This window comes from Camelus bactrianus, chromosome 17 (assembly GCF_048773025.1).
Source record: "Camelus bactrianus isolate YW-2024 breed Bactrian camel chromosome 17, ASM4877302v1, whole genome shotgun sequence".
NCBI classification, from domain to species: domain Eukaryota; kingdom Metazoa; phylum Chordata; class Mammalia; order Artiodactyla; family Camelidae; genus Camelus; species Camelus bactrianus.
Genome location: NC_133555.1, coordinates 36,865,577 through 36,880,837, shown reverse-complemented (window position 1 = coordinate 36,880,837; position 15,261 = coordinate 36,865,577). Strand labels below are relative to the sequence as shown.

General features: G+C 52.0%; 1 protein-coding gene across 1 annotated transcript in view; it reads left to right on the top strand.

Annotated features, from left to right (window-relative positions):
* Positions 1 to 4,151: 4,151 nt before the first annotated feature.
* LIMD1 (LIM domain containing 1) overlaps positions 4,152 to 15,261 on the top strand; it is a 60,565-nt gene continuing 49,455 nt past the window's right edge. The window contains exon 1 of the mRNA XM_010945947.3: positions 4,152 to 5,564. Coding sequence (XP_010944249.1) covers positions 4,166 to 5,564 — 1,399 coding nt within the window. The 5' untranslated portion in view covers positions 4,152 to 4,165. The remainder of the gene's footprint in view (positions 5,565 to 15,261) is intronic.

The following is a 15,261-nucleotide window of genomic DNA, read 5'->3' as shown; positions in this document are numbered from 1 at the left end:
ACATTGGAATGTAAGTCCAAACAGGACAGGAATGTCTGTTTTGTTCACTGCCATCTCCCCAGCACCTGGAAAAGGGCCCAGGGCATCGGAGGGGCCCAGTCATGTCTGTCCAGTGAGCGAGTAAAAGCATGGTAAGGGGCAAGGGCCAGGAGGGGCCAAGTCAGTGTGGCCGGAGTGTAGTAAGCAGTGGGCAGCAAGGGAAATTAGTGGGTAGAGGTGGCAAGGGGCCCGATCACATAGGGTCAAGGGGAGGGTCTTACTCTAAGTGTGGTTTGGGATGCTGCTGGAGGGTTGAGAGCTGGGGACGGACATGATCTGATTGATGTGACTGAGATTCTGGGCAGGTCAACTTGAAAATTCCACATTTCACAAGTTGTGTTCATGGGCAGGCAAGTTTGACATCCTTGTGCTCGTGAAAATAGACTTCAAGGGAAGTGCTGTGTTGATGATGGCTTCTGTTATATAGGAAGGGCACTGTCTTGAAACGGCTTTACTGGTAAAGTAGGACGTGGGACATTTCTCGCCAAACAGAACACAGCAAAACAAAACACTGGTAAACACTTGAATAAAACCATCCATCTCTGCCTACTTATTGATAACAATATTGAGCTCTTCAGTATTTTGCTTGTTAAACAACTGGTGTACAAGTATTAACACATTTTTTGAGGTATTAATCAACAGACATTTCCAAGCATATGGTACAGACAAAACTGGCCGGTATTAAATAACCACAGCTGGGATTCTAAATGTTGGGCACAGGATTTGAAAGCGTCTCTGCCCCTTAAGTATTCACAGCAGCAATAAATCATCCAGCATTTCTAAGTACCCTTTCACGGTGGTATACCATGGGTTCAGTGCTCATGGGATGCCATATTTATAAGCGGTTTTGTAAAGGTATAAGGTACTCCACTGACTAAAGGGGACAAGAAAGTCTGATAAGAAATATGTGGATTATCGATTCAGGTGTATGTATTTAGTTGGAGGAGGTGGTGCAGCTGCTTCTAGAATGCAGTGGGAGTGGGGAGGGAAGTCCACAGCCTCTGAGCACTCCAGGCAAGTCAAAGCTGGGGCAGGGGGCAGAAAGGGACCAAGGATTATGGGCCCAGGCAGCTGCTAAGGTAGAATGAAAAGAGAAAACTAATTTGCAAGAGGTGCTGGCTGATGTCTGTGGCTCCAGCACCAGGGTCCCAGTTGTTTTATAAGTGAGTACCCAGGAGGCTGGCTCTGGGCTTGCTAGACTTTGCACAGGGATGGCTGTGTGTTTCCAGTGCTTCGTCAGCTCCATCCCCAGTACTTAGGGTCAGGCAAAGCAGGCCACAGCCTTCCACTCTGAGAGATGCCCTCCCCACTATGGGCATCAAGGGACACTGCCACGGTGCTTTGAGGAAGCTTGGGACTTGGGACTCTATCTAGACCAGTGGTTCTCAAGTGTGGTTTTTGACCCAGTGGCATGTGCATCACCTGGGAACTTGTTAGAGATGCAAATTCTTAGGCCCCACCCCAGAGCTGCTGAATCAGAAACTGGGGTGGGGGGGAGGGGGGAGGGGTAGGTTGGGGGGGGGCAGTCCTATCAGCCAGCGTTGACTAAGCTCCCTGAGGATTCTGATGCATGTTCAAGTTTGGGAACCACTGATGTGGACCAGTTCCAGGTGATGCTGATGCTGCCGGTTCTGGGACCATACTCTGAGAGCCAGTGCTCTAGAAATTTCATAAGCAAAGCACACAGTTTATGGGTAAGTCTAGTTATTAAATAACAAGTGTTACTGAATACCTCTGAACAAGGGGACTGTGGGCAATTTTTTTTAAAGTTTATGTATCTCTGAATCATTCAAAATTGTTTTATAAACATGTATTACTTTTGCAGATTAAAAAACAATTACAAGATTTTTTACAAGTAAAAATACCTCATTCTAGTATAGTTCTTTACAGCAGGGCTTCTCAAACTTTACTGTGCAAACCACTTAGGAATCTTGTTAAAATGCAGCTTCTGGTTCAGTAGGTTTGGGGGGTGGGGGGGCAGGGCTGTGAGATTCTGCGTTTTCATTAAGCTCCCTGGTGATTCCAGACTACCCACCCATGAACTACACTTTGGGTTTACAGAGTACAAAGCACTTTCATGTATATTTTATTATTTGTTCCTTGTCACAATCCTGGCAGACAGATTCACTAATTCACTTATTCAACCATTAGATACTACTACCTGCAGATTCTGGGCATACAGATATGGTCTAGTGGGGTGGAAAACCAACCAACCACCAAAAAAACCACATGTAAACAGATGAACAAATAATTGTAAACAGTGATCAGAACTGATCAGGAAATAAAGAGGGTACTGAAAAAGAAGGGTTCTAAGAGGATTTTGATTGATTGATTTTGGCACAGATGGGAAGGTGGAGCCACAGAGAAGTTCAAGGGCCAGCTCTGGGCAGACTCCGGGAAGCTCCTGGAGAGCTGCGGGGAGGGAAGAGCCCCATATCGGACTGAGGGAGGCAGAGCCCGCCAGGGCAGGAAGACCGTGGTAGGGGGGTCAATTCCAATCCAAGTTCGGGGTAATCATTGAGGGTTTAAGCAGGGAAGTGACTGGCCTGATATTTGCCTTGGGATCACGCTGGCTGCTGTTTGGGAAATGAAACCTCTCCAGGGTCACCTCGGAGGTAGTGCAGGGAGTGCTGGGCCATGCGGAGGGCCCCGAGTTGTCAGGCCCTCCGCCCCCCTGAGTCGCGTGGATCTACTCAGGGTCAAGAATCCCCTTGTGTTGTGAGTAATGAGCCACCGGGGCACTTGTTTATATTGTCCCACTGAAGACCTCAAATACGCGTGTTCCGGGCCACAGCATGAGTTTTAATCCCCTTTCAGAGGACTTGGGCTTCCATCCACGCCTGGCTGGTCACGATGGCATTTTGGACAGTTCTATCTCTGTGCCTTAGTCTCCCTGCCTGTCGAAGAGGACATTGGGCCAGCCCACGGGTGACACCCCCGGTCGCCAAACGTGCACCCTGTGGACTGGGACCGGCCCGGCCCGGGCAGAGGCGGCCTCCAGGGGCATAAGGGGTTGGTTTCCCACCCGGGAAACTGAGGCACGGTCGGGCGGGGAGCGCGAGCCCTCGAGACTCCCTCAAACTCCAAGTGGTGCGTCTCGGGTCCATGCAAGCTGTCCAAGCCACCCGCCAGCGGTCTCCGAGCGGTGGCACGCGTCCAGCGCTGCCGAAGGACGGGAGCCGGGCCTCGCAGGGGGCGGCAGTGGCGGGGAAAATCTCGCGCCATCCCCGCGCTCCAGCGCTGGAAGGGGCGCGCGGGACACACCCCTAGGCGCCCCAGCCCCGCCCTGCGCGGTCTTGCCCCGGGGCGCCCGCCGCTCCGAGCGCCGACCCCGCCCCTCGCCGGCGCCCCCGCCCCTCGGCCGCCTCCTCCGCCTCCGCCTCCTCTCAGGCTCGCGACGTGCCCGGCTGGCGACCGAGCGGCGGGGACGGCGTCCGGCGCACTCACTTCCGCGTCCCGCCGCCCTCCAGCCCGCGCGCGCCCAGCCACCGCCGCCATCGGACAATAGGCCGCCAGCCCTGCTGCCGTGAACTTCCTGCCGGGGCCCGGCCGGCCCGTGCGCCCCGGACCGCGCTCCCTCTCCGCGCGGGCCAAGATCACAGCTCCGCGCCACCGGGAGAAGCAACGGAGGACTGAGCACCCGGGACGTGCCCGCGCCTCCCGCCGCCGCGCCTTTACCCGGCCCGGCGGGTCCGCGGCCTCTGCACTTTTCTCTCCGGTCGAGTGGCTTCACCCCGGCGCCGTCCAGCGGCTGCTGCCTAGCTGTGGGTTCCCGAGTTTGGTTGTTTAAGGAGGATGTGATTTCTTTTTTCACCTTATTTTTCCTTTTAAGATTTGAAGAGGGAAGAACTCACATCCAGCTCGGATGGCGGAGCTCCACCAGCTGCCCCCACGTGGACATCTCTGAGGGGAAAGGGAATTGGAAGCAAACTTGGTCCAAGTGACTTTGAGGCCTCAACATCGGCTGGGCTCTAAGGCCTGGGGTCATGACTCTCATACTGGGCAGGTGGAAGGCTTTACCTGTCTTGGGCTGGACTTGAGCCTCCATCCTTCGCCAGCATCGCCTCCCCAACTCCACGCGCTCAACACACAGCACCTGGGCTAGGCCTGGAACTTTGTCTGCAACATGGATAAATACGACGACCTGGGCCTGGAGGCCAGTAAATTCATTGAGGACCTGAACATGTACGAGGCCTCCAAGGATGGACTCTTCCGAGTGGACAAGGGTGCAGGCAACAACCCGGAGTTTGAGGAAACACGCAGGGTGTTTGCCACCAAGATGGCCAAAATCCACCTCCAGCAGCAGCAACAGCTCCTGCAGGAGGAGACCCTGCCCAGGGGGAGCCGAGGTCCCGTTAACGGTGGGGGCCGTCTGGGTGCACAGGCCCACGGGGAAGCTGGTGCTGGCAGCAAGCTGATGGGGGACGGTGCTGCCAAGCCCCCTCTCGCTGCCTCAACAGTGGTTCCTGGGACAGCCACTACCATCGCGTCTGGGCAGCCCTTGTACCCACCCCAGGATCAGAGGGCCAGGCTGTATGTCCGAGGCTCGAAGGAAGGCAGCCAGGACTGTGGATCCAAGGAGCGCACAGCCAGTTCTGAGCTGTCAGCTTTCCATCGGCCGGGACCCTGCGAGGATCCTTCCTGCCTCACCCATGGAGACTATTATGACAACCTCTCCTTAGCAAGCCCCAGGTGGGGCGACCAACAAGGAGTATCCCCTGGCATCAAGCTGGGTGTAGGAAGTGGGTGGTCTGGCACCCCAGGGAGTGACCCACCACTGTCCAAACCCTCCAGGGATCATCACCTGTACCAGCCGCAGCTTTCCCCAAGCTCCAGCAGGTCATTTCAGAGCGGCCAGGATGGTGGTGGTGTTGGTGGCCGTAGCAGTGAGAAGCCAGCAGGTCTTTGGACTACAGCCACTTCCCAGCGAGTGAGCACTGGCCTGCCTTCCCCAGGCCCAGAGAACGGGGCCCTCCTGGGGCCTGCTCAGCCCAGGACCCCTTCTTTCTCAGCGCCTCTGGCCCCGAGCCGCCCCAGTCAAGGAACTCTTCCAAGAACAAACTCGGGGGTTGGGAGTGAGGCTTCAGGCATGATGCCCAAACCCACAGTGGACCCTCAACCCTGGTTCCAGGATGGGCCCAAATCTTACCTCTCCAGTTCTGTCCCATCATCCTCACCAGCCAGCATGGACAACATACAGCCGGGTGCAGCCCCTGGGCTGGGTCCCAAGCCAGGCTGCACAGACCCTGGCATTGGTCCCAAGCTTAGCCCCACCAGCCTCGTCCATCCAGTGATGTCCACCCTGCCTGAGTTATCTTGTAAAGAAGGTCCCCCTGGCTGGTCTCCTGATGGCAGCCTGGGGGCTGTGCTCCCAGAAAACCCCAGTCCTCCCAGGGTGAGGCTGCCCTGCCAGACCCTCATCCCAGGCCCTGAGCTTGGGCCCACTGCTGCCGAATTGAAATTAGAAGCCCTTACCCAACGTCTGGAGCGTGAGATGGATGCTCACCCAAAGGCCGATTACTTTGGTGAGTGAGAGGCTGGTGCGGTTGCCCACGGTGGGAGATAGGGTCCTTGTATTTGGGGGGGTGCTCCCCACAAGGGATGCTGTAGTTCTCCTTAAGTGGCTGCCTTTTTTTGTTTTTTTGGCTTCCTCTTTCAGCTGCTTCTTCTGAGACTTGAAGAGAAACTCGAAAGCATCCCTAGGCAGAAAAAAGATCTTGCAGCTGGGGTTACCCATGTGCGAAGGGCGGAGCGGGGTGGGACTGCTCATGACTGCTCTCAAAAAAGGGAAATGCTGTGACTTTGGGTTTCAAGGGTTTCGGGGGTGACTTAGAGCCTCTCACAGTCAGTGACTGGCTCAGGCAGGACTTGAATGGGCTTCTCAGGTCCAGGTACTTCTGAGTGTTCCATCGGTTGTTGTCTGGGCCAGGTAGGTCTGGCTCTTTGAGGACCAGTGGTCAGGCCGGGGCTCTCTACAGCCGTGTGTGTGTGTGTGTGTGTGTGTGTGTGTGTGTGTGTGTGTGTGCGCGCGCGCGTGTGTGTGCGCGTGTGTGTGTGCGCCCACATGTCTGCCTACAGGTGCAGTGGAGGGAGATGAAACACTAACATGGAAGTCTTTCTTCTAGAGCAGTAGTTCTCAAAATGTAGTCTGGACAAGCAGTATCCCTCTGCCTGGGAACTAGTTAAAAATGCAAATTTTCAGGCCCCACCGCACACCTACTGCATCAGAAACTCTGGAGTAGGACCCAGCGATCAGCATTTTCACAAACCTCTCCGGCTTGTGATCCTGATGTTCATTCAGGGAAATTTGAGACCAGTGGACTAGGTGCCTTCTAACTTAACACCTCCCCACCACCACCTGGCCAGCAACCAGGAGACACCCAGACAACCAGTCGTGGCTCCCAGGAGGATGGAAGATGCCCCTTGCTAGTTTTACTCCAGCTTGCAGGTTTTGTTTTATTCTCTTTTGAAAGCCACAAACTCTTGGAGACTGCTGGCTTCAGCTTTTTTTTTCCTCCACACAGTGTTTGAAGGCGGGAGGAAAGCAGCTTATATTCTTCTGTTGAGTAATGATGTAGCCTAGGAGAGCTTACAAGGGAGACAGCCTATTTTTAGAAGAGTCTGAGAGTTGGTTTTCTTTTATTTTTTTCAGTTTTGATCTCTGGATCATTGGGGTCGCGATTTCTCCACATGAGGCCTGAAAGCCCTGGGAAGTGGAGTGCCCTTGGGGTAGGCATCTCTGCCAGGTGGAGGAGGCCGGGGCAGGGAAAGCCCTGGACAGGGAGACGACTGGCTTGCTGCTTTCGGTCTACCCCATTCTTTGTGAATGAACGATTTTGCCCCAAGATGCTTGCAGGGTCAGGGTCCGAGGCTGCTCATGAGAGCCTGGCAGTAACGGCTCTCACACCTCCCATGGCTGTCAGTGGTCAGGGTGACCGTTTCACTGGTTTACGTTGCAGAGCACGTAGCACCATCTTACTGTGAACCTTCTCTTCTCCCTTGTAAATACCCTCCTTTGGGAATAAATGCTTAGCTAGAAATACTGCGGGTTTTTTAGTTTAAACTTCTGTTGAATTTTTTTTCTCCCGGTTTTATTGAGATATAATCAACATACAGCATTGCGTAAGTTTAAGGTGTACAGCATAATGATTTGATTTACGTACATCATGAAGCGATGATTGCAGTCAGTTTAGTGAACATCTGTCGGCTCACGTAGGTACAAGTTAAAGAAATAGGAAAAAATTTCTTGTGATAAGAACTCTTAGGATTTACTCCCTTAGTGACTTTCATCTATAACATACAGCAGTGTTTATATTTATCATGTTGTACATTACATCTCTGGTACTTATTTGTCTTATAGCTGGACTTTTATACTTTTGATTGCCTTCATCCAGTTCCCCTCTCCTGCTCCCTGACCCCTGCCTCTGGGAACCACAAATCTGATCTCTTTTCCATGAGTTTGTTTTTGAAGTGTAATTGACCTGCAAGACTGTGCTAGTTCCTATTGCATAACATAGTGATACGATATTTCTGTACATTTCAAACTGGTCACCACGGTGAGTGTCGCTATGGTGTGTCACCATACAAAGATATTACATAGCTATTAACTATATTCCCCACACTTTACATTTCATACCTGTGACTGATTTATCTTGCAGGTGGAAGTTTGTACCTCACTCTCCCTCACCTATTTCTTTCCTCACTCCGCCCCTCTCCTCAGGCAAGCTCCTGTTTGTTCTCTGTGTTATCTGTTACCCTGTTTATGTTGTTTTGTTTGTTCATTTGTGTTTTTTTAGATTCCACATCAATGTGAAATACAGTATTTGTCTTCAATTTTTAATTTCAAGCTCATTAAATGAAAAAAAAGCAGTTTTATTTTTTCAGAGAGGCAGGTTTACACACCAGATCAGAGCAGGGACATTAGCTAACACTATCCATTCATTCAGCCTGTGTATACTGAGCACCTACCTTGGGCCATAGGGTACTTTGTGAACAGGACAGACAGAAACCCTGACTTCTCCAGATCAGACAGTGCTGTAGAGGGAGACAAGAGATGAACAAAATAAATAAGCAAATATGAGGGAAAGAAAAAGGTAGAGGAGGGGTGGAGCCTCGGGGCAGGGAGTGGCAGGGAGGTTTCTGGTTTTAAATCAGGTGGTTAAGGAAGATCCCATATTCTCTAGCAAGGTTTGAAGGAGACCGGGGGGCAGACAGCAAAAGCAGAGGCCCTGGGGGCTTGGGCTGTGCCAGGCGCTGTGTTAGAGGCTATTTAATTTACTCACATGACCCAGGTTCCTTTCTTACATCCATTTCACCAGCCTGGAAACTGAAGCTCAGAGAGGTTAGATTATTTATCCCAGGACTCACCTGGGGTTCTAGGTGTTGCTGGGATCTGAGCCCCACAGTTCAGCCTCCCTGCTCATTCTGCTAACCAGCAATGACCAGCTGCCTCCTAAGCACAGGTGTGAAAACCTATTTTATTTATTTTTGTTTATTTTATTTAGAAATTGAGGTGAACTTCCTATAACATAAAAGTAGTCATTTCGATTACTTTAAAATTAATCCAGAAATTAATCAGTGGCATTTAGTGCCTTCACAGTATTGTGCAAACACCACCTCTGTCTAGTTCCAAAACGTTTTCATCACCCTTAGTGGAAATCCACACCCCATAAAACAGTAGCTCCCCGTTCCCCCATCTCTCCCAGCACCTGGCAACCACTAATGCATGTTCTATCTCTCTGGCTTTATCTGTTCTGGATATTTCATATAGAGGGAACCATACTTTATTTATTTATTTATTCATTTTTTAAACTAAAGTTTATAACTTGGTATTTATTTATCTATTTAAATGAAGTACAGTCAGTTTACAATGTTGGGACAATTTCCAGTGTACAGCATAGTGTTTCAATCATGCAAATACATACAGATATTCCTTTTCATATTCTTTTTTCAGTTTAGGTCACTACAAGATACTAAATATAGTTCCCTGCATAATTTTATTTTTTGACTAAGCATGTAGTCACCTGTAGAAAATTCAAAAGACACAAAACCACATACAGTGAAAACTTGGTCTCCTCCCCACCCCCTTCTCCAGCCGAGCGTCTGGGTGTGGGATGAATGTGTATGTGTGTGTGTGTCTGCCTGAGGGTCTCAGCGGTAGCCTGCCGTCCACCTGCTCTTTCCTTCCCTGCCGAACAGTGTGTCTTGGCGGCTGTTCTGCATCAGCACGCGTTGAATTGGCTCAGTGTCACCCTGTGTGGATGTGCCCCAGGTCACGTAAGCAGCCTTGTGGTGAACTTCAGAAGGGGCCAACTGCAAGCCTAGACGTGTGATAAACTCCTGGGATGGGGGGTTGGATTGCAGGGCGGGGGCTTTGTTCCCTTTAAATGTTGCCTGGTTGCTCTCCGCAGAGCTCAGGCCGGGGCCCCACTGCCCATCACACAGGAGAGGGCCTGCCTCCACCTGCTTTGGCACCTGAGCTTCCAGCCACTTTAACGTGACCCGCCGTGTGGCCGAGGAGAAAGTCTGTCCTCCGAGCACCTGGCTGTCGGTTCGTGGTCTAGCCCCACTGTGGGACCTTGAACAAACCCTGGTCCCGCCCAGGCCTCGGTCCTCATCTGTAGTACGAGGCGTTTGGGCCAGCTGAGGGGCTCCCGTCAGCAGATGCCTTTCCCTTCTCTACTTCCCGTGTTATTTGAAAGAGTTTGTCTGTCCAGCATACTGCATTTATTAAATAATGATGAAATTTTACTTCCAAATGGAAGAATATGTGATACAGGGTTCTTGCCAGAGAGAATCAGGGTAACGTAATGGTCACCATCAGAGTCGATGTAATTCTAGCCAGAAGCAAAGCAAAGTCCGTGTTTGGGTTGCTTACTTAGACCCCTTCAGGGGCACTTGGCCTTGTGGGAGGAGCTCGTGAACCCTTGCCACCGTGGGTCTGAAGACACCTTGGTGTGCAGTTACTGATGAGCTCATTCCCAGGAGTCTTCTGGCACTTTCCATGGCTAGGTCTCTGTGGATTTGGGACAGTCTGGTCCCAGGGAGGCGTTTCTTCCCACTCTTTCCTTCTCTGGTGTTTCTCTGTGGCTTCTCTGTGTTTCTGTCTTGGAGGAAAGAGCTAAGGACAAACTCTTAATGCTGCTCGGAGAACGTTGTTGGGTTTGCACCTCCCCGGGCCTTGCTCCTGGAGGATGCCACCCCACGTGGTTTCCACTCCACTGCTGTCACTGCAAAGGAAGTCAGAGGCCCTCGTGCCTTTTGTTTCCTCTTTCCCACCTTTTCCTCCACGGTAGCCATCTGTCTTCCTCACGCTGGTCGTCTCCTCCCTTCCTAAGGGAAAAGGACACAAATGCACCACTTGTCACAGGCTGGGCTTCCTGAGACACAGTCTGGTGTGCAGGGGGCTTACTAAGAGATGCTGTTGGGGACTGTAGGTGGGGAGGGCTGGGGAGGAAGCAGCAGTGGGTAGAGGAGAAGCCCCAGCTGCAGGGCAGGCCTGACCACCCTGGGCCGACCCCCAGGGCGCTTGGGGGCTAGAAAAGCCCTTCAGAGCTGTCCTGAGTTGGTGTGAGCTGGCCTGGCCCTCACACTCCCCCGTGGGCAGGTCATCGGGTGTGGGCTGCCCTGCGGAGGGGGTGACTGGGCGAGGCGGCTCTGTGTAGCTGGGGCAGTCCCTGAAGGGGCTAACAGATGAGGGCCCCTCCTGGTTGCACCTCCAGCGGCTGGGCCACGGCTCCTTCAGTGACCAGAGATCTAGGTGTCCACCCCCTACCCCTCAAGTGTTCCTGGGCAGCTAAGACCCCATTCACAGTGACCTTGGCCATGATTTTAATCATAGTGCCTCTATTTAACCTTCATGGCCCGGCTCCATTATTCTGTGCATACAGTTGTGAAACCAAGGCTGTGAAGTACCCAAGACCACCCAGCTCTAGGTGGTGGTGCTGCCACCCCAGCCGGGGCCCTGACCACGTGCCTGGGAGAGCTGGGTGGTTTTTTGGGGCTGGGCTGGGTGGTCTCTATTGGCCCCTCTAGATTCACTCTCCCCTCAACTTCTGCAGGGGCAGCAGTGGGCTCCCTGCCCTTTCCAGACCTTCTTCCACATGCAGCGGTTCGGGACTCAGCCTGCAGTCCCAGCGCCTTCCCTCTCTGCTGTGGGTGGGCCTGGGGAACCAGTCACCGCTAGTGCCACTCGGGAGAGAGCCATACTCCATTAGGACCCAGTGAGGCTGGGAGGCAAGAGGAAGCTGGTTCCAGGGTCCCTGTCACCCAGCAAGTGGGTAGATGGGCCCCGCCCCGCCTGCACAGGGAGAGAAGTGCCTGGCTCTGTCTTTAGTTTTCCTGTCTTGGGTGGAAATTCCTACTGCAGCATTTCTTTTTCTGCGGGGAGGGGGTGGTTTGTGGTTCCCCCCCCCCCAACGGGTAGAGGTAATTAGGTTAATTTATTTATTTTTAATGGAGGGACTGGGGATTGAACCCAGGACCTCATGCATGCTAGGCATGTGCTCTACCACTGAGCTATACCCCTTCCTCATGCAGCATTTGAACCCAGAAAGCTGCAGTGGCAGTCCTACCTTAGCCTGGGAGCCTTAGGACAGGTGTGAGTCCTCCTGGGGATGGCCCTGCCCTGCCAGGGGCCAGGGACCCTGTCACACTTGATTTTGTTTTACTAGCTACGGAGGAGGTTAAGTAAGCTGTCCAAACAAGGAACCTGTAAGTGTCCTGTCTCCTCCTTCCCATCTGACAGTCTCTTAAACATTGAGCTGCATGTTGTCTTAATGACTTTTTAAGCACTTCTTATCTGACTTTATTAGTAACAGATGCTTGAAATATGGGATTTAAATTCAGCCTTGAATGAAAAAAAGTTGAGGGTGATTTTCAGAGCATTTTTCACATAAAAGGAAACAATACGGCCAATCCTATAAGAAAGGCAGCCCCTGCAGAATTCAGGACAGGGGCCTGTGTGCACCCTGAGGTCCTGCTTACCCCTCAAATATCAGGCATTGCAGTAAACCCAAACCAAGTACCGAAGTAGCAGAAGGCGGCAGAAGATCATTAACCATCTGGCTCTGTGTAGCTGGCACGACCACGTGTGCTTACCTGGGAACTTCTGCCCACATTCCTTTTGGAGACATGGTGCCACCATTTGAACTCCTAGATCCAGGTTCCCATTGCCATGGAAGTAGATTTCTGACCCTTTGGTAACTTTTGTAAATGACACTCAGGACTCCAGTTGTGCCAGTCTATACCCCGGCAGGTGCACACCCTGAGATATGGCGACTCCCGACCCTTTAGAAGCTGGGTAGCCTATGTGTATGTTTTTTAGTAGGCCAGGCAATCTTCCCCTCAAAACCAGGAAGGTGTGTACTTTAACTTTTTGTTGATGTATGACATACACGTGTTATAGATGTTCACAAAGTGAACACACTTAGCACTCAAATCAAAGCACCAAACATGACCAGCACATAAGAAGCCCCCTTACAGTCACCTCAACACTCCAAGGAGAACTGTAGTTGTGACTTCTGACTGCAAACACGAGTTTTTGAGCAATCGTGTGATTTGGAGTAACTTCTAAAACCTTGAGAATATTTAAAAACCTATCACGGTGGGTTTGGGGATGGCTGGAGAGCCCGTGGGAGGCTGGGACGGCAAGGAGTGGGTGCCATCGGCACAGTGGCTCCGTCGCCGTCCGCTGGGCTGTCCCACTCTGTGACACTGGCGGCTCCCTCATGGTCAGTGGTCAGGACACCAACACCATTTTGGTCCTCTGTGTTCTCCGAAGGGATGGACTTTCCATCACATGCTTTAGCCCCATCCCTACCCTCCAGCTCTCTACACAGATTTCTGAGATTTTGGGCAGGATGATGAGCAGACGCCCAGATTCATGCAGAGGAATTTATCTGTTCATTGGGTCCACATGTCCGTGCTCTTAGCACTGGGCCTGGAAGGACGTTGGGCTTGGAGGACGCAGCCCTCGCACTCGCAGTGACACCCCCTCTTCTCTCACCCTGGCCTCAGGCCCTCACTCGGGATGTCCCTCCAGCCCCACCGTGATCACTGGCTCCCACTGTGCCAGCCTGGTGGCTGGTGCCTGAGTTTGTGGAGTTCCTTCCCCACAGGGCCCTTGCCCTTGCCGTTCCCCGGCCCACATCCTCTGGCCAGCATGGTGCTGCCCCACTGCGATCCTGCTTGGGGTGGCAGGTCTCCATTTGGAGCCCTGGCCAGTCCTGACATCCGTGTCCCACAGCAGCTACCTCATTCTGTCAGGCTGTCTTTCTGAGGTCCTCCTTCCCTGGGGTGTTTCTGTTCTGTTCCTTTGTGCCTGGGAAAAAATGTCCTGTTTTTTTCCATCAAATCCTCCTGCTCTTTCCATTCATAATCCAGAACATCGAACTGATCCTTTGACATGGCCATTCTCGCTAGAGGTTGTTTTGACAAGTTATGTTTCTTTACATCCGTTGATTTATGGCTCCCACATGGGAGAAGAGACTGTGGAAGAAAGGCACGCATTTGGGAGCGAGGCAGCCAGGTGTTCTGGGCCCGAGCCTGCCAGCAGGTGTGATGTGGGGCTGCCCACTGTTCCTCTGTGCTGATCCAGGGCCACCTCCGAGGGCTCTTCCTGGCCCGAAGTTTTGTGGCTGTGACTTTGGGTACATTCGGATGCCTGGATTTTAGCTGACCGAGTAACAAGGGACTGGGCGGCAGTGTTGTCCACAGTGACGAGGGCCTGGATAAGGCTGAGGGCTGAGCAGCCCAGTATCCCATCTCCCTTCCAGGCTTCTATAGAGTTAAAAAACAACTTTTTTGTTTGTTTGTTTAGTTACTTAACATTTTCAGTTGTAAGTGGTAATCATTTTTACTTTAGATATTCTGGAAAATACATACAATTAAAATGAGAACCATGAATTACTGACATGCCTGCCACCCTTAGAATAACCAGCATTAAGATTTTCAGCAGAAAGTCTCCAGTCCAAAGTAGTGGCCGGAGTTCTAGATTTGCGGATACTAACTAATATACATAAAATAGATAAACAAGTTTATACTTTATAGCACAGGGAACCATATTCAATATCTTGTAGTAACCTCTAGTGAAAAAGAATATGAAAACGAGTATCTATATGTTCCTATATGACTGAAGCATTGTGTTGTACACCAGAAATTGGCACAACATTGTAAACTGACTATACTTTAATTTAAAAAAATTTTTTAAATAAATTTCTATTGCCCTAGGGGACAAAAAAACCCAGAGTAGTGGCTGGAGCCGCGGTGAGGAAGGTGGGTGATGTGCTGTGTTCTTGGCTCTTTGGCCAGATGTAGAGGCATTTACTGAGCTGGGGGCCAGTTTGCTCTGCACTGTGTCTGACAGAAGTGGGATTAGGAAGAACTGGAGATCTGCTTTAGGAAACAATCACACATGGGGAGCCACTGGTATCACAGGGGTCACCCATCCTAGAGGACTTTTAAGGCTCTCATTCTAATTAAGCTTCGGGTCCCTAGGGTGGGGGACTGCTGGGAGCACTGGCCATGGGGCTTGCTGACCTTGTTTTTGCTGACACGTCCCAGGACACCTTCGAGGGCTCCTGTGGTGCCCTCAGATGTTCTGGGTCTCAGGCTTGGTCATTGGACAGGCGACAGTGGCCTCAGGGCCTGGCACTGTCAGGGCCCCACATAGCTGGGGCTTGGTGGATATCTCTTGAAGAAATGGAGAGGCTCAGTTAGGGTGCGAAGAGGGGAGGGGAAGGGGTTTTTAGCTCTGTGCTAGGCCCTTTGCTAAACATCTCACACACATTAACTTGTTTAGTCATTCCAACAACCCTGTTTTATTATACCCATTTTATAGATGGGGAAACTGAGGTACACAGATGTTAAGTAACCTGCCCACTACATTTATTAAGGAGCTTTGCTGAGTCTGGTTGCAGACTCCTGGATCCTGGCCGCCGTGCTACGCTGGCCCTCAGCTCCTGGGAGCACAGTGGCTTTCTGACTGAGGGACTTCAAGGGGCACTGTGGCCACAGGTAGTTCAGGCCTGAGGTCTCCCCCTTCTCTGGTGGACAATGAGGAGGGCCGGCCGTGAGGGGTGCCTGAGCTGGCTGGAGGTATCCCACTCTTGGCGGGTGAGTACATCCAGGTTCCTCTTCAGGCCAGGAGCCCATCCTCGGACCAGCCCCTCCCTGCAGGGCAGCGTTGGAGCTGTGGAGCCTCCGAGGCACATATATGGGCCA